Source organism: Sardina pilchardus, chromosome 14, assembly GCF_963854185.1.
Source record: "Sardina pilchardus chromosome 14, fSarPil1.1, whole genome shotgun sequence".
Classification (NCBI taxonomy): Eukaryota; Metazoa; Chordata; class Actinopteri; order Clupeiformes; family Clupeidae; genus Sardina; species Sardina pilchardus.
Genome location: NC_085007.1, coordinates 193,372 through 214,663, shown reverse-complemented (window position 1 = coordinate 214,663; position 21,292 = coordinate 193,372). Strand labels below are relative to the sequence as shown.

The 21,292-nt window shown below is 44.5% G+C and overlaps 2 protein-coding genes across 2 annotated transcripts in view; one reads left to right on the top strand and one right to left on the bottom strand.

The window, feature by feature from the left end:
- Positions 1–1,313: 1,313 nt before the first annotated feature.
- npffr1l1 (neuropeptide FF receptor 1 like 1) lies at positions 1,314–14,238 on the bottom strand. The gene is made up of 5 exons (XM_062554782.1): positions 14,035–14,238; positions 13,702–13,793; positions 3,892–4,053; positions 2,276–3,411; positions 1,314–1,360 (listed from the first exon to the last, which is right to left on the bottom strand). The coding sequence occupies exons 1-5, from the start codon at positions 14,236–14,238 to the stop codon at positions 1,314–1,316; spliced, it is 1,641 nt and encodes a 546-aa protein (XP_062410766.1).
- Positions 14,239–15,806: 1,568 nt separating this feature from the next.
- LOC134101183 (anthrax toxin receptor 1-like) overlaps positions 15,807–21,292 on the top strand; it is a 47,524-nt gene continuing 42,038 nt past the window's right edge. Inside the window, exon 1 of the mRNA XM_062554781.1 lies at positions 15,807–15,961. Within this exon, the coding sequence (XP_062410765.1) occupies positions 15,807–15,961 (155 nt within the window). The remainder of the gene's footprint in view (positions 15,962–21,292) is intronic.

The following is a 21,292-nucleotide window of genomic DNA, read 5'->3' as shown; positions in this document are numbered from 1 at the left end:
GACATATCACTAGTGTCTCTACACATGAACACTAAGAAGGCTTGACATATCAGTAGTGTCTCTACACATGAACTCAAACACTAAGAAGGCTTGACATATCATTAGTGTCTCTACACATGAAGGCTTGACATATCATTAGTGTCTCTACACATGAAGGCTTGACATATCAGTAGTGTCTCTACACATGAACTCAAACACTAAGAAGGCTTGACATATCAGTAGTGTCTCTACACATGAACACTAAGAAGGCTTGACATATCAGTAGTGTCTCCACACATGAACACTAAGAAGGCTTGACATATCATTAGTGTCTCCACACATGAACACTAAGAAGGCTTGACATATCACTAGTGTCTCTACACATGAACTCAAACACTAAGAAGGCTTGACATATCAGTAGTGTCTCTACACATGAACACTAAGAAGGCTTGACATATCATTAGTGTCTCTACACATGAACTCAAACACTAAGAAGGCTTGACATATCATTAGTGTCTCTACACATGAACTCAAACACTAAGAAGGCTTGACATATCACTAGTGTCTCTACACATGAACACTAAGAAGGCTTGACATATCATTAGTGTCTCTACACATGAACTCAAACACTAAGAAGGCTTGACATATCAGTAGTGTCTCTACACATGAACACTAAGAAGGCTTGACATATCATTAGTGTCTCTACACATGAACTCAAACACTAAGAAGGCTTGACATATCATTAGTGTCTCTACACATGAACTCAAACACTAAGAAGGCTTGACATATCAGTAGTGTCTCTACACATGAACATGAGCTTTTTTAAAACACTAAGAAGGCTTGACATATCACTAGTGTCTCTACACATGAACACTAAGAAGGCTTGACATATCAGTAGTGTCTCTACACATGAACTCGAGCATTGCTTGTGTACATACAGTAGTTTACTAAAAAGAAAGGTTATAGTCAAGTCAAGTCAATTTATTTATGTAGCACATTTAAAAGCAACAGCATTGCACTCAAGTGCTTAACAGCAGTTGAAATAAATAAATAAACAATTAATTAATTAAATAATAAAAAGAGCAATAATAATAATAACAATATTAATAGGCTAAATAAAGAAAATTGACAAAATTAAAATCTAAAAGAAAACTACGAAATGGTCCTTATAGTAATATTAATGAAACATAAAAACAAAAAACAAATAAAAATAAAGAAAATGTCTTGGAGTTAAAACAACAGCGGTTGGACTAATAGTGGGGCAGGATGAGACAACATCAGGAGGACTATTCCAGAGCTGGGGACCATAGAAAAAGCTCTGTCTCCTTTAGATTTCAGAAGCAGAACACAGAGAACACATTGGGTAGATGGTCAAAGAGGTCTAGGAGGACAGATGAAGGAGGACAGAAGAGATCTAGGAGGACAGAAGAGGTCTAGGAGGACAGATGAAGGAGGACAGATGAAGAAAGACAAATAGAAGATGCCATGTAAAGCTTTGTACACAAAAAGCTGAATTTAAAAAGGAATTCTATGTTTCACAGGAAGTTATGGACAACTGACTCCTTGACTGACATGTTGGTATGTCTAATAGCTTGGTTCTTCTAATTTATGGAGAGTCAATATTGGGGGGATGGTGTTACGGCCCCTGAAGTTCCTTATTGTTCCTGCTATGATTGTTGGTCCCCCCTACTGGCTGTGAGTGGGAGGGGTGCTGTGTTACCTGCTGTGTGCCCTGTGTGCTCCCAACTAGGTGCTCCATACCAGGGGGTCAGGATTTGACTGATTAGCTTCGCCGATTAGCAAGGCACTTCCTCGTCGCCATTTTCCAGAAATACATCATGTCCGGTGCCGTTTTCCCTGCGTTTTCCTCATGCTGATTGGTGGCTGTTCCACTCTCAGCTCATGCACGAGCTTTGTGTGGGCACGAGCTCTCCTTCTGTACCTTACGTCAATCAGTAACCTGGCACTTAATTGGCTAAGTAAAACGGCACCGGAAACAAGCCCCTTGAAACGCCATGTTGAAGCCTGAAAAAATCGTTCAATTTTGGCAATTTTCACTAGCCTAGCATTCCCATTGAAATGAATGGGGGCGGGACTTGTTCACTTTCTCCAGTTCTTATAATACCTCCATGCTCCATACCATACCATGGAGGTATTAGAAGAACTGGAGAAAGTGAACAAGCCCCGCCCCCATTCATTGATACTGATTGACGTAAGGCGCCCATAAGCATGCCCATAAGCTTGTGCATGAGCTGAGAGTGAAACAGCCACCAATCAGCATGAGGAAAAATGGCACTGGACATGATGTATGTCTGGAAAATGGCGACGGGGAAGTGCCTTGCCTGCATCACTCGGGTGTTGTGCTTGTTGAGGTGCATCACTCGGGTGTTGTGCTTGTTGAGGTGCATCACTCGGGTGTTGTGCTTGTGCTTGTTGAGGTCCATCACTCGGGTGTTGTGCTTGTGCTTGTTGAGGTCCATCACTCGGGTGTTGTGCTTGTGCTTGTTGAGGTCCATCACTCGGGTGTTGTGCTTGTGCTTGTTGAGGTCCATCACTCGGGTGTTGTGCTTGTTGAGGTCCTGCATCACTCGGGTGTTGTGCTTGTGCTTGTTGAGGTCCATCACTCGGGTGTTGTGCTTGTGCTTGTTGAGGTCCATCACTCGGGTGTTGTGCTTGTGCTTGTTGAGGTCCATCACTCGGGTGTTGTGCTTGTTGAGGTCCATCACTCGGGTGTTGTGCTTGTGCTTGTTGAGGTCCATCACTCGGGTGTTGTGCTTGTTGAGGTCCTGCATCACTCGGGTGTTGTGCTTGTGCCTGTTGAGGTCCTGCAGCAGGATCCCCTGGCTGCCGTTGGGCGTCTGCTGAGGGGCCCTCGTGGCGTAGCGCCCGTTCTTCCACTGGGCGGGCACAGGCACGGGCGCGGGCGCGGGCGCGGGCGCGGAGTCCTCGTGCGACACCTTGTTGGGCCGTGGCAAGACGAGGCGCATGGGGCGCGCGATCACCCCCAGCGCGGTGCAGGAGCCGCATGCCACGGCCGCCTGGAAGCCTCGGCGCAAGTTGTCGTTGAAGAAGCCGTAGATGATGGGGTTGACGCCGCTGTTGAAGAAGGCCAGCCGGTGTGCGGCGGGGAACAGGAAGTTGCTCAGGAAGTCGATCTGCTGCCCGTCCAGCTCGCGGTAGTCGGCCAGCAGCCAGAGCGTCCAGAGCGGCAGCCATGACAGCATGAAGAGCAGCGCCACCATCACCAGCATCGTGAGGACCTTGCGGCGGCGCCGGGAGCGCATGTGGCGCGTCTTGGCGGCGATGCAGCCGTACATGAGGCCGATGAGCAGCAGCGGCGCCAGATACACGTGCACGAAGACGAGCGTGGTGTAGACGCGGCGCAGCTCCGGCCGAGGCCAGGCCTCGTAGCACACCAGCAGCGGGTAGGTGATCGTGCGCTCGCCCTGCGTCATGTAAGCGGGTAGGTGCGCTCGCCCTGCGTCATGTAGGCGGGTAGGTGATCGTGCGCTTGCCCTGCGTCATGTAGGCGGGTAGGTGATCGTGCGCTTGCCCTGCGTCATGTAGGCGGGTAGGTGATCGTGCGCTAGGCGGGTAGGTGATCGTGCGCTCGTCCTGCGTCACGTAGGCGGGTAGGTGATCGTGCGTCATGTAGGCGGGTAGGTGATCGTGCGTCATGTAGGCGGGTAGGTGTAGGTGCGCTCGGCCTGCGTCATGTAGGCGGGTAGGTGATCGTGCGGTCGCCCTGCGTCATGTAGGCGGGTAGGTGATCGTCATGTAGGCGGGTAGGTGATCGTGCGCTCGCCCTGCGTCATGTAGGCGGGTAGGTGATCGTGCGCTCGCCCTGCGTCATGTAGGCGGGTAGGTGATCGTGCGCTCGCCCTGCGTCATGTAGGCGGGTAGGTGATCGTGCGCTCGCCCTGCGTCACGTAGGCGTCGCCGTACGGCTCCACCCGCAACATGGCGGCCGACGGCACGATCACGGCGAAGGCCAGCAGCCAGATGAACAGGATGACCAGCAGAGCCGTGACTGGACGTGTGCGCTGTCTGAAGGGGAACATGATACCCGTGAACCTGCAGAGAGGAAACACATACGTGATACATACATGATACAGAGGATGACCAACAGAGCCGTGAGCGGACGTGTGCGGTGTCTGAAGGGGAATATGATACCCATGAACCTGCAGAGAGGAAACACATACGGAACAGAAAACACTTAAAGGAATACGCCACCCAAAAATGAAATTAAGCTAGTCTCGGTCACCCCCAGAGTTAGAACAGTGAAAAAAACCCGGTTAAAATCCGTCCGGGCATTCTCCTGCTTTGGGAGCAGCGATTTTAGCTTTAGCTTAGCACAGTTGCTGTAGATGAAGGGTGTCAGTGAGCACGTCCTCCAAAAAAGTGACCGAGACGTCTACATTTTTTTCTAAATATATCTTGGGAGCCGTGTGTTCAAAACGAGTACAAATCATAATGCAAAATCGAACGAGACTATTACCTGGGCAGATCTTTACTTGGAACTATATTCAGCCTCATCGCCGACGAAGCACCGCTAGCTAGGCGCAAAGTTCTCACGTAGCAGTCTTGTAAACTCCCAACTTCTAGATTCGACTGGAACTTCACGGGATGGGATTCAAGTGGTGCTACGTGAGAACTTTGCTAAAATCTTTGCTTTGATAAAATCTCTTGCATTCAAGTTGACTGACCATCTCAATACCAATGTTTTCAACTCCAAGGCTTAGAAGGGCCTGTCCCAAGGAGAAAAAGTATTAGCTTACCTTGAAACTAAAACACATGTGGGGAAACTGAACAGTCCAACCAGTAGAGTATGATTAGCTTAGCCTGCTACTTTGTTTACAATATTTTGAGGCTTCAGCCAGACAGCTGAATTTAAGAGGTGGAGTTATAATGAATAGTAGGCTATAATCTGCATAAAGTTTGCTGTTATGAATATCAGACATGTCAGTCTATAGAATGAATAAATAATTACATAATGTGTGTGTGTTTCAAATAAAGACAAGCTTTACATCTTGTTAAAAAAATCATTCACACTATATGAAAGGAGAGCGATAAAAAGGCGATGCAATGAAAAATATGGGTGGACGACCTACATTTTGTGCTGGTGCACCATCCCTGCCAAATAAATGAAAAGATTGTTGAAATCATCAATGTCTTCCCTCTTGCTTTATCAAAATCTCAACTGAAGCTTAAAGTTTCCTCAGACAATAATGTGCTTTATGTGAAGTCAAATTCAAAGTGCATTATTACATGATAACTATTCTCTAAATACTCTAGCCTAATTGTGGATGATTAAGCTATGTGCTGAAATATGTTTCTGGAGTGTTAAAGAGTAAAAGAAAAAATAACAACAAGAACCGCACTGAACCGAAAACTGTGACCCTAAACCGTGATACGAGTCGAACCGTAGATTTTGTGAACCGTGCCACCCCTAATGGATTGTTATGTAGTGCTCATTAAGCTACAGCTGTAGCAAAGAATCCTTCATTAGCCGTCTGCTCCGCTTTAACCCTCTCTGGCTGTAAACATTAGTTACTTCGGATGCAGCCTATGATACCATGCCACGGAACGTTATCGTCTTCGTCTTGTCTCCTGCAGTAGCCCACTCCTATCTTGCTTCGTTACAGTAACCGGTTAGCTCTAGGTGACGTTGGGACCATAGTTAGACAATCAAACCCTAACATAAGCACTATATTTAGCTAACGACAATCAAATTTAACGTTAGCTTCGCCAGTCTTAACTCAGCGTCCAACCTGATAAGACATGTCAGTTGTAGGCTACCATTTAGGTTTAAGCCTTCTTCTCACAGTCGTACAGTAGGCTACAGCTACATTGTTATCATTCTCATCATTGCCATCATGTTTGTTGTTAGCAAGCTAGCTAACGTAATATTTGCTATATCATTTCCTCAGCCTACCTGTTGCTGCATAGCCTACATCATACGTTGGTGAACTTCAGTAGGCCTACTAAACAAAGTGTCAGCGCTTGCAACTTGTTTGAAGTTGGCAACTTTATTTCAGTCTATTATTTTAATAAATGAAGATTTATTTTCCAAAATACTATCCACAATTTTAATGCATTTTCATGAATCACTTTTTAAATGTGGGTTTCCAAGTAATTTCATTGGAACTGTAATTGGGTTATTGTTATTCATCTATTCTTATTGTGTCATACAGTAGCCTATGTTGTCTTTTTAACTAATACAATGTTTTACACAGCAACCTTTTTACATTTACATGCAATGGTAATTCCTTCCTTGGAATTACATTTTCTAGTTTTCATACTTGTTCGTACAGACAAGTGTCTCGTCTCGTTGGAAAGCCCCGGTTCTGCTCTTTTGTGCAATATAGGTCTCATCTCGCTGTGACTAATATTCACGGAGCAATGTAACAGAGAAGCATGGGTGTGTTTTTTGACGCACTTTGCGTCCTAAAACGTCTATTCATCTAGCCGTACACCTTGACCTAAGGATGCTAGGAACGTTAAGGCCTAACTTTCCCTAACACAACCACGATAATACCTGACCCTATTCTAAGACATACAAACATAAACACTCTCACCGTGAACCATACAGTACCGACCAAAATGTCACCCACACATCACAACCCAAGCCGTATGACCAGAACCTCTTCCCTCAGGCCAACAGGGAAGAAGCCGAGAACAACCTTTGACTTACCCCACTTTCCTCCGGATACGCAGGCACTCACGGACTAAGGCGCACCGGCCCGACAACTGATCCCTCACGGTCACCTCTAATCTCCCTTGGAAAGAGTAGGGCTACTTCATGCACACCGGGGGGGAAAGAACCCCTTAAGATGGAGACTCGGACCAAAAAGATGTCTTTCTCTTCCCCACTGGAATACAAAATAAAAGAACAAAGAAAAACCTACTAACTAAAGCATCACCATGCAGGTTCAAAAGCAACAACCAAAAAAACAAAAATTCAACAGGAAAAATGGTTATAATAAATGTTATACAAAAGTATTTCTGTCTTCTTCCCAATGTTAATTAAGAAGCGACCCTGCGTGACCACCCCCCACCAGGTCCCAGCAGCCCGCTTCCTCTGTCGCTACATCTCGAAAAAGCGCAAAAACCAAAAAGCAAAAGCCTCGAACTTATCTTGTTCTCTCTTTTTATACTCCTTTAAGACTCCAACACTTCACCTGATTCTGGTGTAAACCAGTTTTTTGACAGTCAGATGTTTTGCCTTGCTATAACCCCTACACCACATTGACGTGTGCTTTTCTGGGTATTGTTCCATTCAGATATCTCTGAGCACCTTGTGTTCTTTTGTGGTTTGTCTTGAGTGAGCTTAGCAGACAGCCTACCCTCGTGTGGTTATATGAACATCCTGTGCACCTGCAGTCACCACATACCTTACACAGGCTTACATTTAAAAATGATTACATTTCAAACATAAAAATGTGAAATACTTCAAAGTTATATCATTGGCCAAAACTCCCTAACCATTCCTTGTGCTTGGGCATCTCTCACATTTTATTCACACAAGGTTTGGTTCACAAATTTAATTTCTTTTTTGTTTTCAAAGCCTCTCGGCAGCATGGTTCGTTCCAAATTTGATACATTTATTTTACAGTCCGTCGGGCTCATAGGGTTAAAACACCTCCATTGTGTCGGTGCCTAAACACACACACACACACACACACACACACACACACACACACACACACACACACACACACACACACCTCCATTGTGTCAGTGCCTAAACACACATACACACACACACACCTCCATTGTGTCACTGGACCACCTGAAGACCAGCTTACCCCCCTCACTGGACCCCTTCCAATTCACCTACCGCTGGAACAGGGGCATGGATGATGCCATCTCTACAGCACTTGACTTTGCCCTGTCCCACCTTGACAATAGCAACATCAACATCCACACACACACACACACACACACACACACACACACACCATCTCTACAGCACTTGACTTTGCCCTGTCCCACCTTGACAATAGCAACATCAACATCCACACACACACACACACACACACACACCATCTCTACAGCACTTGAATTTGCCCTGTCCCACCTTGACAATAGCAACACCTATATCTACACACACACACACACACACACACACACACACACACACACACACACCATCTCTACAGCACTTGAATTTGCCCTGTCCCACCTTGACAATAGCAACACCAACATCTAGACACACACACACACACACACACACATCTCTACAGACTTTGCCCTGTCCCACCTTGACAATAGCAACACCTACATCTACACACACACACACACACACACACACACACACACACACACACACACACACACACACACACACACACACACACACACACACACACACACACACACACACACACACACACACACACACACACACACACACATACACACACACACCATCTCTACAGACTTTGCCCTGTCCCACCTTGACAATAGCAACACCTATGTGAGAATGCGCTCCATTGACTTCAGTACAGTATTCAACACCATCATCCCCTCCAAATTGATCTCCAAACTCAGTGAACTGGAACTGTATACTACTGTCTACACGGCACTACATACAGTGAGGAGCATATGTATTTGATACCATGCTAAAACAGGAATATAAAATCATCATTTGACAATTGATCTTAATGCCTTAATTCAAAAAATGAGTAAAAATAAAACCGCCAAGGATGCCAATTTTCTTTGTGATTGAAGAATGTATTGTAAATAAATAAATGTTTTCCTTAAATGCTAAGGGAAGGATGTATTTGACCCCCTATGTAACCCTATGGGAATTTAACACATAGGGTTAACATAGGGGCAGGCAGATTTTTATTTTTAAAGGCCAGCTATTTCATGGATCCAGAATATTATGCATCCTGATAAAGTTCTCTTGGCCTTTGGAATTAAAATAGCCCCACATCATCACATACCCTTCACCATACCTAGAGATTGGCATGGTGCTTTTTCCAGTAGGCCTATTAGCCTGTTTGATTTGCATTGAGCTCAATGAGCATCAAACAGGCTAATAGGCCTACTGGAAAAAGCACCATGCCAATCTCTAGCTATGGTGAAAAGTATGTAATGATGTGGGGCTATTTTAATTCCACCGGCCAAGGGAACTTTATCAGGATGCATAATATCCTGAATCCATGAAATAGCTGGCCTTAAAAAATAAAAATCTGCCTGCCCCTATGTTAACCCTATGTGTTAAATTCCCATAGGGTTACATTGGGGGTCAAATACTTCCTTCCCCCTAGCATTTAGGAAGAACATTTATTTATTTATGAAACATTCTTCAATCACAAAGAAAATTGGGGTACTTGGCGGTTTTATTTTTACTCAATTTTTTAATTAAGACATTAAGATCAATTGTCAAAGGATGATTTTATATTCCTCTTTTTAGGCAACTTTAGCATGGTATCAAATACATTTTCTCCTCACTGTATATCTTGTCCTGTCTATGCATCACCACTCTCTATACTGTATACACACACACACACACACACACACACACACACACACACACACACACACACGGCACTATACTGTATATCTTGTCCTGTCTATGCATCACTTGTCTATACTTTGTATATCACATTGCACTTTTCTGAATGAATGAATGAATTTTCCTGGTCGTAACCCAAGGGTAAGGTCAAGGACACTTGCAGTAGGAACGGCTTTCATACATTCAAACTACCTTTACCTTTAACAAAAACCTGATGACCACATGCCTTCACAAAGATCACCACTAGGTGGTGCAATGGTGACACACATTTGGAGATAACTGTCCACAGAATACATCAGGGACATGTAGGGAAGTACTCAGTTAATCTTACACCTAGTTAATCTGACCATTTAGGCATTTTCAATGCAGGTGGTACTTCTAATTGAACTGCCTCTGCATTTGTAACAATCCAAAACTGCAGATGTACTTCCCACAATAGTGCAAACAACAATCAGACTATTAAACAACTCAGAACATTGAGTTGAGAAGTTTGAACAGAGCTCTCCACGTCCACCAATGAGGTGAGACATGTGGGTGGGGTAGTGATTGAACAGAGCGTAATAATCAAGGCAACTTGCAAACTACTGGCACTACTACTGCTTGTTGTCTATGGGGACTATTTTCAGATGCTGCGCACGATATCACTGCGCCTATGGTACGTTTGCAAGTTGCCTTGATTATTACGCCAGATGAGAGTGTAGTTCCATGTCAAATCAGCCTAGAAAAACGCCAGGTTTCATTTTCAGTTGGTCTTATTGCACTTTCTAACTTGAGAGGAGACACGTTTTAAATGGGAAAATTACCAGAAATGTTAGTCACTTTTAAACATGAAGCTCGCAGGCGAGAAGCTAATGGTCTAATCTAATTCAATGATCTATGCTAGGCTGAAGCTAAAAGTTGTATCGCCAGACTCACAGAATGGCTGGATGAACGGGAACAAGGTAAATATCGATTGCTATGCTTGAGGGGAGGTGGGAAATGAGCGCATTTCCAAAAATGGCGGAATATCCCTTTAAGGTCATCTCCTGCTGCCCTCCCGTTTTGTTGTTTCTCCCGAAAAACTCTTGTAATTTGCATGGCCATACTTCATTTGAAAATAACTGATCCATTCATTTTCTGATGACAGGTTGCCATACACCTGTTGCTGTTTAGATTTTGAGCGCACTCAATGACGAGGAAGGGCATTTGCATAGCTACGGTCAGGAACACCCACTGGCGTGCTTCTTCTGGCCAACTTGGAGATTCAACCTCTGTGTGTAAACGCAAATGTTTTTTTGACCGGTATCGTTAAAGGTGTGAAAGCGGTGAAGACAAAAACGCCCTGCGTCGTCATGTAAACGTAGTCTTAGTGATTGTCTCTTTCAAATGCAAATTGAGGTGAATGGGCTTTTTGAATGGGCCTGCTGCAGGTGAGATGACTGAAATCCTAGGATTTTTTCTTATTGTTTTTACAAAGTGTCATTGATACATTCTCTTTTGAAACATATATATTTGGAAACTAGTTGATTAAAGGTTTCTAATGGTGTCACTTATATGTTTCTAGGACAAAAAATTGCAGAGATTTTTTGAGATTTTTCAAATCCCCAGGGGGGTTTTAGACTCCGGAGGGTTAAAGGGATAATCCGGAGTGAAATGCACTTTAGATCAATTTTTCGGACTATTGGGAGTACATACGTTGAGTTGACACCAAAATCATGTCATTCGGATGTATTTTGAGAAAGTTCGAGTTCACCGTTTTTAGCCAAAACTCGTTAGCCTGTAAGTGACCGGGGCAGGTCCTTTCGCCACTACAAAACGCTATTTTTATACCTCTTCTACTGTTCCAAACAACACTACACTTACGTGGTAGTGAGTAGAGGGTCCCTAAAGCCAAACCGAAGTATCCCCACGTCTTTATGTGGTCGGATAGAGAGTCCAGAATGAATTTAATCGAGTCAGTACCTTCCGGAAATGTCGCTGCGGCAGCTGCGCAACGCTTCCACAACACTTTACTAACATTTCCGGAAAGGTACTGACTCGATTAAATTCATTCTGGACTCTCTATCCGACCACATAAAGACGTGGGGATACTTCGGTTTGGCTTTAGGGACCCTCTACTCACTACCACGTAAGTGTAGTGTTGTTTGGAACAGTAGAAGAGGTATAAAAATAGCGTTTTGTAGTGGCGAAAGGACCTGCCCCGGTCACTTACAGGCTAACGAGTTTTGGCTAAAAACGGTGAACTCGAACTTTCTCAAAATACATCCGAATGACATGATTTTGGTGTCAACTCAACGTATGTACTCCCAATAGTCCGAAAAATTGATCTAAAGTGCATTTCACTCCGGATTATCCCTTTAAGCTGGTCAGGCTGTTTTTTCAGCAGGGTTGAGGCACTATTTAACGAGTGGGCCCATCTGAACAAGCCTGCATGTGAATGTATTTCGTCACAAATGATTACTTAAACCTTTCCTCTCAGAATTTGCATAAGTGCATTTTAATGTCATTTGAGTCACATCTCCTGTGCGCAAGGCATCATTTCACACGCTGTTTTAACATTCATTTGCACTTCAGAAAAATGGGCACATTTCATTCCAGAATGAAGTAACACTCTTCCTAAAGGCACGTTTAGACTTGCTGTAGGCAACGCGTTCGTGTACGCATCATGGCTGCCTCGCGTATTTTGCGGTCGTTTGGTGCGTCGGTCGTGCACGTCGTCGCAAGCGAACACGACGCGTCCGCGAGATGCAATACTGACAAGAAAGTAGGGGGCGATCATTGCCAAAACAAAGTGACTGCAAGATGCATTATCGACATCAAAGCTGGGGGCAATCATGAGAGTAAACAATGGCACATGGCCACATCCACATCTGATATTAGGCTACTAGTCTCCCCCTGGTGAAGACCTCCAGTAAGGTGCGTAATGCTGCAGCGAGTCTGTACACAGGACACAGCAGGTCGCACACGGGCGCATACGCTTACGCTTGGTCTAACGGCAAGTATAATCCCAGCCTTAAGGCTCCTAAAGTTGGTGGTTTCATTAAAGGATCATTCCACTAAAAGAGACAGGTTGCACACCCCTTATGCAGTGCATGCAGGGTTTCATTAAAGGATCATTCCACTAAAAGAGACAGGTTGCACACCATAGATATATATAGTATATGTCCATGTTGCACACCATAGATATATATAGTATATGTCTATATTGCACACCATAGATATATATAGTATATGTCCATGTTGCACACCATAGATATATATAGTATAGTATAGTATATATGTCTATGTTGCACACCCCTTGTGCAGTGCATGCAGGGTTTCATTAAAGGATCATTCCACTAAAAGAGACAGGTTGCACACCCCTTATGCAGTGCATGCAGGGTTTCATTCCACTAAAAGAGACAGGGTGCACACCATAGATATATATAGTATATGTCCATGTTGCACACCATAGATATATATAGTATATGTTGCACACCATAGATATATATAGTATAGTATAGTATATATGTGTATGTTGCACACCCCTTGTGCAGTGCATGCAGGGTATGTTTCTCTCCAGAGCAGAACAGTGGACGTGCTGCTTGTAGAAACAGACACACATTGCCAACAAGCATAGGCATTACAAAGTGGGGAGGGTTTGATCTATTTAACTTGTTAATACACAATGTCTGCATATCATATGGACTGAAAAGTAACTTGCAATACCATAGCTTAAATCTGCAAATAGACACATGCATTATGTAATAGGCTGCAGGTCTTTTGTCTGTTGTCAGTGTGCTGTGTCTTATGTTGCATCAGTTGCTTGTCATGTGCAGAATAAAAAGAAGAGAAGTCCAACCTGTCTACTGCTATAGCCACCAGCGTGAACATGTGCAGAATAAAAGAAGAGAAGTCCAACCTGTCTACTGCTATAGCCACCAGCGTGAACACGGTGTCATGTGCAGAATAAAAGAAGAGAAGTCCAACCTGTCTACTGCTATAGCCACCAGCGTGAACACGGTGTCATGTGCAGAATAAAAGAAGAGAAGTCCAACCTGTCCACTGCTATAGCCACCAGCGTGAACACGGAATAAAAGAAGAGAAGTCCAACCTGTCTACTGCTATAGCCACCAGCGTGAACACGGTGTTATGTGCAGAATAAAAGAAGAGAAGTCCAACCTGTCTACTGCTATAGCCACCAGCGTGAACACGGAATAAAAGAAGAGAAGTCCAACCTGTCTACTGCTATAGCCACCAGCGTGAACACGGAGGCGCACACGGACATGCCCTGCACCAGGTTACTCAAGGTGCACGTCGTCTGGCCATCCTGCGTGTGCAAACGGACACTCAAACGGCGGCTTTGTCAGGGCCCCACATCACAATCATAGCACGCTTTTGTCCCCTATTGTCTCATTTATTTCAGGCATTTCTGACAGTATTTTAAAAGCATTTTTCACATCGAATATTAAGCACCTTGTATTACAGTTTGTATTATGAAAGGTGCTTGATTGATGGATTTTAAACCAACTAAGTTCTCAAGGCAACAAATTGGTGACAGAGAAATCGACCAAGTGCTCACCTGATATCAAGCTGTCAATCAAAGTGGTAGGCACACAGAATATGCCTACGAGTAGATCGCTGATGGCCAAGTTCAAGATGAACAGGTTTGTCACGGAGCGCATGTTACGGTTGCGCAGCACAACAAGACAGACGAGTCCGTTTCCACCGACACATAGAAGAAGCACAACCACGTAAGACAGGATGTAACTCATGGCCGGTGAAACACCCGATTTGGTTCCCCCCCAGTTCGTGTTTCCCCTATAGGTCTTTCTGCAGAAGCTCTAGTCGGCTACCGTAGCTGAAAAGCGGAAAACGTAATTCAGTACTAAGAATACGTACGGTAACCTAGCCACAACGCAAGAACTTTAGTATAGTGGCGTAAAGGAAACACGAACTGGTGGGGAACCAAATCGGGTACTTCACCGTAGCAGTTGAATGTCTATAATACGGCATGATGGTGCGGTTCTCAATCCCCGTGTCGGTGGTATTATTGAAAGCAGATCCATCAGGTAAGGCCATTTTCTCACCGAGAGCCTTCAAAATAAACACAATTATTTTTCTGAGTAGGCTAATATTAATTCCAAACAAATCAATAGCCTGCATGTTTCCCCGATATTCCACTGCAGTGGCTGGTATATTCTTGTTAAATATGCAAATAGGCCTAGGCTACTTCGTTAATGAAATTATCATAGAAATGACATGAAATGCCAAAGTAAACAGCAGGGCGATTACAACACAACGGGTCCTATAGCCTAAATGTATCCGACGGTTTTTTTTTTTTTTAAATATCTTATTAGTTGTATCTAGCCTACTCAAACATTACGTTCTCAGAGCAACTCAACTCAAAATGTTGTAGCCTGACCAAATACATTTGATCTTATCTAATCTTATCTTACTTATTTATCTTACCTGTCTCCGAACCTAATCTTATCTTACTTATTTATCTTACCTGTCTCCGACGCCAACTCTCCCAGAAATGCTTGGCACTAGCGCGACTGCACTAACTAGACACCAACTGTGTCTTAACCAACAGAGGCACATGTAGAGCTTCCGCTTGTTGCGCGTTTCTGTACACTTCCCTCACGCATTACGGGTGATTAGTGAAAACACCGAAGTAGCGAATGTGATGAGCCCTGGGAACTTTAGCCATGATGTGAGCTGTCGGAAATGCGCCTACAAAAAATCAAGCGTGCTGAATGATGTATCTAGCCTGCAAAACAGAGACGCTCATTCATTTCCTTTTTTTCAAATCCAAACAAGTTTATCTGCATCCAGTCTGGTGGAGCTGGAACAGGGAATGCCAAGGTTGCAAATGATTGAGTTGTATCCTAAATTAAAGGTCAGCTTAGCGCTGCAGCACGCTGCCAGAGACCATTCCGTTCTCGCCAAGATTCTCGTTTGCCACGAAGTGGCAGTAGCGCTCAAGATGTGCAGTAGTCAGTGTCACACACGCACACACGCACACACGCACACACGCGTGTCCTGCCACCTCCCTCCTCATTGTGTGCGCTAGATTCGGAGAGAGGGAGTTACTAGCAGCAGTCCAGCTGGGTTCCTGTGATGGGACAGCATTGAGTGGACCGGGCTTCCTGAGTGCCCCAAAGCAGCCACTGCTGCACGCAGACATCAGCCCTACTCCAAACTAACGCTTCCACACGGAAAGGGGAAAATACTTTTCTTTTTGGGCTCCATTTGTGCTGTTCATCCAGACCTAGAGCTGAGACTGCGGTCCTGCTCTTCTTTTGTTTGTTTTGATTTTCCGCTGCAGCAGACTGGAAGGATGCCGGGGTTCTGGCTGGACAGGGCTCGCTGTGCGCTGGACCTGTGCGTTCTGGCGGCCGTGTTGGCCTCGGGCTGCTCGGGTCAGTACCTGGAGCGCAGAGAGCCCGGCTCGTCCTGCTACGGGGGATTCGACCTCTTCTTCGTCCTGGACAAGTGAGTAACTCATCCTCATCCTCTTCCTCTTCTTCGTCCTGGACAAGTGAGTAACTCATCCTCTTCTATGGTCACTGGTCTCTGGTATATGGTCACTGGTCACTGGTCTCTGGTCTCTGGTCTCTGGTCTCTGGTCTATGGTCTATGGTCACTGGTCACTGGTCTATGGTCTCTGGTCACTGGTAGGACAAGTCATGCTGGGCAGCAGAAGGCTTCATTGAGGGCTCAGCTGATCTGGAGGCTGTTAGTGCAGATGAGACCACAAAGGACCACATGGCTGCATCTGTCTGACATGCTCTCTGGGTGTGTGTGTTGAGCTGCATGTATCTGATATGCTCTCTCTGTGTGTGTGTGTGTGTGTGTGTGTTGAGGTGTGCTGCTGTGCTGCATGTGTTTGAGATACTCTGTGTGTGTGTGTGTGTGTGTGTGTGTGTGTGGTGAGGTGTGTTGCTGTGCTGCATGTGTCTGAGATGCTCTCTCTCTTTTGCGTTGAGGTGTGCTGCTTTGCATTGATGAAAAGTTCCCAAGTAACCTGGGGGAAATAGTTCATTGGACGACCCAAGAGACGGCTGTTGTGAGCCGCACAGAAGTGAGAATGAGCAAAACAAACCGTCACCAAAACCTTTGCTGCACCAATCAGTGTCTTCATGTGTTATGGTCTCTGGACATCACATCACATCACATCACATCACATCACATCACATCACATCACATCACATCACATCACATCACATCTCTTCTCTTCTCTTCTCTTCTCTTCTCTTCTCTTCTCTTCTCTTCTCTTCTCTTCTCTTCTCTTCTCTTCTCTCCTCTCCTCTCCTCTCCTCTCCTCTCCTCTCCTCTCCTCTCCTCTTGTGTGTACTAGTCTTCATGTCATACATTCCCTGTGAGTGTATTCTGTTCTATGCCAATATATTCTGTTTTATGGATTCTGTCTAGTCTACAGCACCATGGAGTAGTTGTTGTTGTGGGTTAGAGCAGAAGTGTTGGGCCTTATAAGGCAATATTTGCTTTTGCCATGTCTATATTTGAGCTGTAAATGGTGATGGCTTTTGCCATGTCTATATTTGAGCTGTAAAGGGTGATGGCTTCTGCATGTCCTACTCTGTAAAACCAGAGGATTAAGGAGGCACCAAATAGTCCCACAAAAAGCACCAGCTGTGGTGAAAGGGTTTGTTAATTGCTCTTGTTTTTATTTGTCAGTTTGGAGCATATGGGAACACTTACCATAAAATACTGCACAGCTGTGAGAGAGCGAAGCACCACTGCGTTATGCAACACAAATAATCTCAATAACAGCAAAGAGAAATCCTGTGATAGTACATCGACCATACAATAGAATACTCTCGCTTAATGTTGGTCAAGCACGCAGGACTGCAATCACTTTAATATTGTACAAGCGCCAGGACAGTGATGCCACCATGCAAAGGTCTACTCCGAGATATTCTTTTCAGGTGAAAACTTGATTTACATCCAGGTTGGTCTTGTCGTCTCCAGTTCTTATCCTATGTAGAGGTCCGAATAGATGCTGTTATCTCTCTGTGATGACCAAGTGGCAACGTTAAGTGTTGCTCAAGTGGAGCTCAAGTCAGTGTGCTCTACTCTTTCCCCTTACCTCCTGTCAGTGTGTGTGTGTGTGTGTGTGTGTGCGCGTGCGTGTCTGTTTGTGTGTCAGTGTGTCTGTGTGTGTGTGTGCGTGCATGTCTGTTTGTGTGTGTCTGTGTCTGTGTGTGTGTCTGTGTGTGTGTCTGTGTCTGTGTGTGTGTGTCTGTCTGTGTCTGTGTGTGTGTCTGTGTGTGTGTCTGTGTGTGTGCACGTGCGTGCGTGTCTGTGTGTGTGTCTGTGTGTGTGTCTGTGTCTGTGTGTGTGTGTGTGTGTGTGTGTGTGTGTGTGTGTGTGTGTGTGTGTGTGTGTGTGTGTGCGTGCATGTCTGTTTGTGTGTGTGTGTGTGTCTGTGTGTGTGCACACGACAGAACCCTTTCACCAGCAGGTCCAGATGTTCCAAAGCCTCAAATGCTGCTGCTGCAGAGACAGAGCAGAAAATGGACATGAGACGGGAAAGAGGGAGGGAGAGAGGGAGGGAGGGAGGGAGAGAGGGAGAGAGGGAGGGAGGGAGGGAGAGAGAGAGAGAGGGAGGGAGGGAGGGAGGGAGGGAGAGAGGGAGGGAGGGAGGGAGGGAGAGAGGGAGGGAGAGAGAGAGGGAGAGAGAGCGAGTGACAGAGAGACAGACAGAGACACGGGTAGAGAAAAGAGAAAAAGATTCTGTGATGGAGTTATTCAGGAAATGGAATTTAAATCAGCTTGATAAACAGATAGATAGATAGATAGATTGAAGGGCTGGGATAAATTATTATTTTTTAACTGATTAATCTAGCGATTATTTTTTGGATGCATCGATTAATCTACCAATTATTTTTTTCAGTTTGATGTGATTTCGATTTGATTGATTCTGATGTGATTTCTTAGTCAGAGTAAGTTTGCTGGTTTGCTAGAATGACCAACATAAGCTGGCATGGCCAGTATAAACCAGCAATGTAGACCAGCAACACCAGCTAAAATGACCAGCTTGAGGTGGTATGACAATCAAAACCAGCTGAATTACCATCGTAAACTGGGTAAACCATCTGAAGGTATGTTTTTGCGAGAGTTTTGCTGGTCTAGCTGATAGATAGATAGATACTTTATTGATCCCCAATGGGAAATTCAAGAGGGTGATCATAGGGTGGTCAAACAAGCTGGTCAACCAGCAAACCACCTTAAGCTGGTCAGGCTGGTTTATTCAGCAGGGATATCATTACAGCAGCTCATTGCTTTTGCATGGTTGCAGGAGAAATAATTCTGAAAACAGCAGAAATGATATGGGTGCTATTGTTTCCCTCGTTTGCCTCATACAAGCACCAAACTCTGGTAGGCAAATGGAGAAAAAACTCCAGATCCACTGCACTGTGGGGGGTAAAAGAGGTTGCTATTATGGGGGTCTGTAACATGGCAAATGGTACAAGAGATGGTTAAAGAGTTTTTAATGACATCTTCTTAGCTACTGACTCTGGTCACTGTGTTGTCCTTGTACTTTTAGATTTGACTGCTGCTTTTGATACAGTGGATCATGACATCCTGATTGCTCGTTTGGAGCTGTGGTTGGGCATTAGTGGCACAGCACTAGATTGTTTCAGGTCCTACTTGTCTCAGCGAACCTTCTGTGTTAGCCTTGCCGACTCTGTGTCCTCCACCGCTCCCCTGTCACATGGGGTGCCACAGGGCTCTGTGCTTGGCCCCCCTTTATTTTCCATCCATCTACTCCCACTTGGCTCAATTCTCAGGAAACATGGCATCTCTTTTCATTGCTATGCAGATGACAGCCAGATCTATGTCCCTCTTAAAAAGTCAGACTCCTACTGTGTTAAGCCATTGCTTGAGTGTTTACACGATATTAAGGCCTGGATGTCTCTTACCTTTTTTAATTTTAATAAAGATAGAAGTTATGGTTTTTAGTGGCACTTCTTAGCACAGTATTGCAGGCCAATTATTAATAATCTGGGGGTAAAGGTGGATGCCGACCTTAAAGGAACACTTTGTTATTCCCTTAATTAAGACGAGTTGATACATACCTCTCACGTTTCAATGCCCGACTCACTGGCTCTGACGCGCGGCACAACTTTGATAGCATTTAGCTAGCCCAATGCATTCAAACAGAGATGAAGTTAGAAGCGACCAAACACCTCCATGTTTTCCCTATTAAAATACAGTTACACGAGTAGTCACACGACCAAGTATGGTGAGACAAAATAAAACGTGGTGCATTTCTAAGCAGGCAAAAGGGATAACTATATTGTGTGGCGGAATAACATTGGGAGCACTTAGACTCTGCACAGTAATATCCTCACTCCAAAGTGAAACTGAAAGTGCAAGAGTGAGAATATTACTGCGCCACACAATATAGTTATCCCTCTTACCTGCTTAAAAATGCACCACATTTTATTTTGTCTCGTGTGACTACTCGTGTAACTGTATTTTAATAGGGAATACATGGAGGCGTTTGGTCGCTCTGTTTGGATCCTAATGAATGCATTGGGCTAGCTAAGTTGCGCCGCGCACCAGAGCCAGTGAGTGCACGCATTGAAACGTGAGAGGTATGTATCAACTCGTCTTAGTTAAGGGAATAACGTAGTTTAATATGAAAAACCGTTAAGTGTTCCTTTCAATTTGACACTCAGATTAAAGCTGTGGTGAAGTCTAGCTTTTTTCAGTTAAGGCAGCTGGCAAAAGTCAAACCAGTCCTCCAGAGACAGCACTTTGAAACAGTAATCCACGCCTTTGTGACCACCCGGCTGGATTACTGCAATGCACTTTATATGGGGGTTAGCGGGTCCTCCATTGCCCGTCTGCAACTAGTCCAAAATGCTGCTGCTCGTCTTTTAACTACACTAGAAAGTATGACCACATTTCACCTATTTTAGCCTCACTCCATTGGCTGCCTGTTCATTTTAGGATTCATTTTAACATTTTGTTGTTTGCTTTTAAAGCCTTGAATGGCCTGGCCCCACCATACCTCTCCGAGCTGCAGTGATGGGCAAGCTACTTGATTTGTGTAGTGAGCTAAGCTACCAGCTACTCTACAATAAATTCAGCTGCACTACACAGAAGCCACCACCCATAAAAATGTAGCAAGCTAAGTTACAAAATCTTGTCAAAAGTAGCTTGATACACAGCAGCTACTTTCAATTAAAACTGCAAGTCGACGCAATTTTAGTGATCAACACAACTTTCAGTCAGATAAGGGCTATATGTTTAGATTGATTTATTGAACAATTAGCCCAATACACAAAAAACAGATGCAAATCAGAGCACATTTTAGCTCTAGTTATGCAAGAATGCCTTTTGAAATTGTAAATAAAATAAATGTATTTTCAAGGAAGAGAATAGTGTAGGCCTACATGATAATAGTCGGTCGCATATCATTACAATTCATACATGGCCGGTCGTGATGGTTAAGGTAAACTTTCGTTTTGCATGGCTGCATTAACCAATCAAATACGCGCAGCTGGATCCAGATACTGTAAGGAAAAATAGTAGCCTAGGATTGCATGAGCAGAACGTAGATTGTATTAGAAGTGAACATCAGATAATAGGCCTACGTAAAAAAGATAGAAGTGCTTTTGCAACAAAAAAACAGGACACTTAAAAAAGAGAACAATCCCAGGAAAACGTGTGGCAACCCTACCGCATGCGCTTGTACCCAACGTGTTGTCGTGGACACAAACATTCTGGCTGTCTTCCTAATTTGTGGTGTTGATGGCTGAAGGAGACGCTGTTATGTATGAACATCAGAAA

Bases quoted from the DNA above. Each gene is read 5' to 3' on its own strand.
- npffr1l1 (XM_062554782.1), bottom strand. From the start codon at position 14,238: ATGAGTTACATCCTGTCTTACGTGGTTGTGCTTCTTCTATGTGTCGGT. The intron at 4,054-13,701 runs GTTGGACTTCTC...TCCTCTCTGCAG, and splicing joins GTGGCTATAGCAGTAGACAG to GTTCACGGGTATCATGTTCC. The intron at 1,361-2,275 runs GTGCCATTTTTC...CTGTCCTCCTAG, and splicing joins CCAGACATACATCATGTCCA to ACCTCTTTGACCATCTACCC.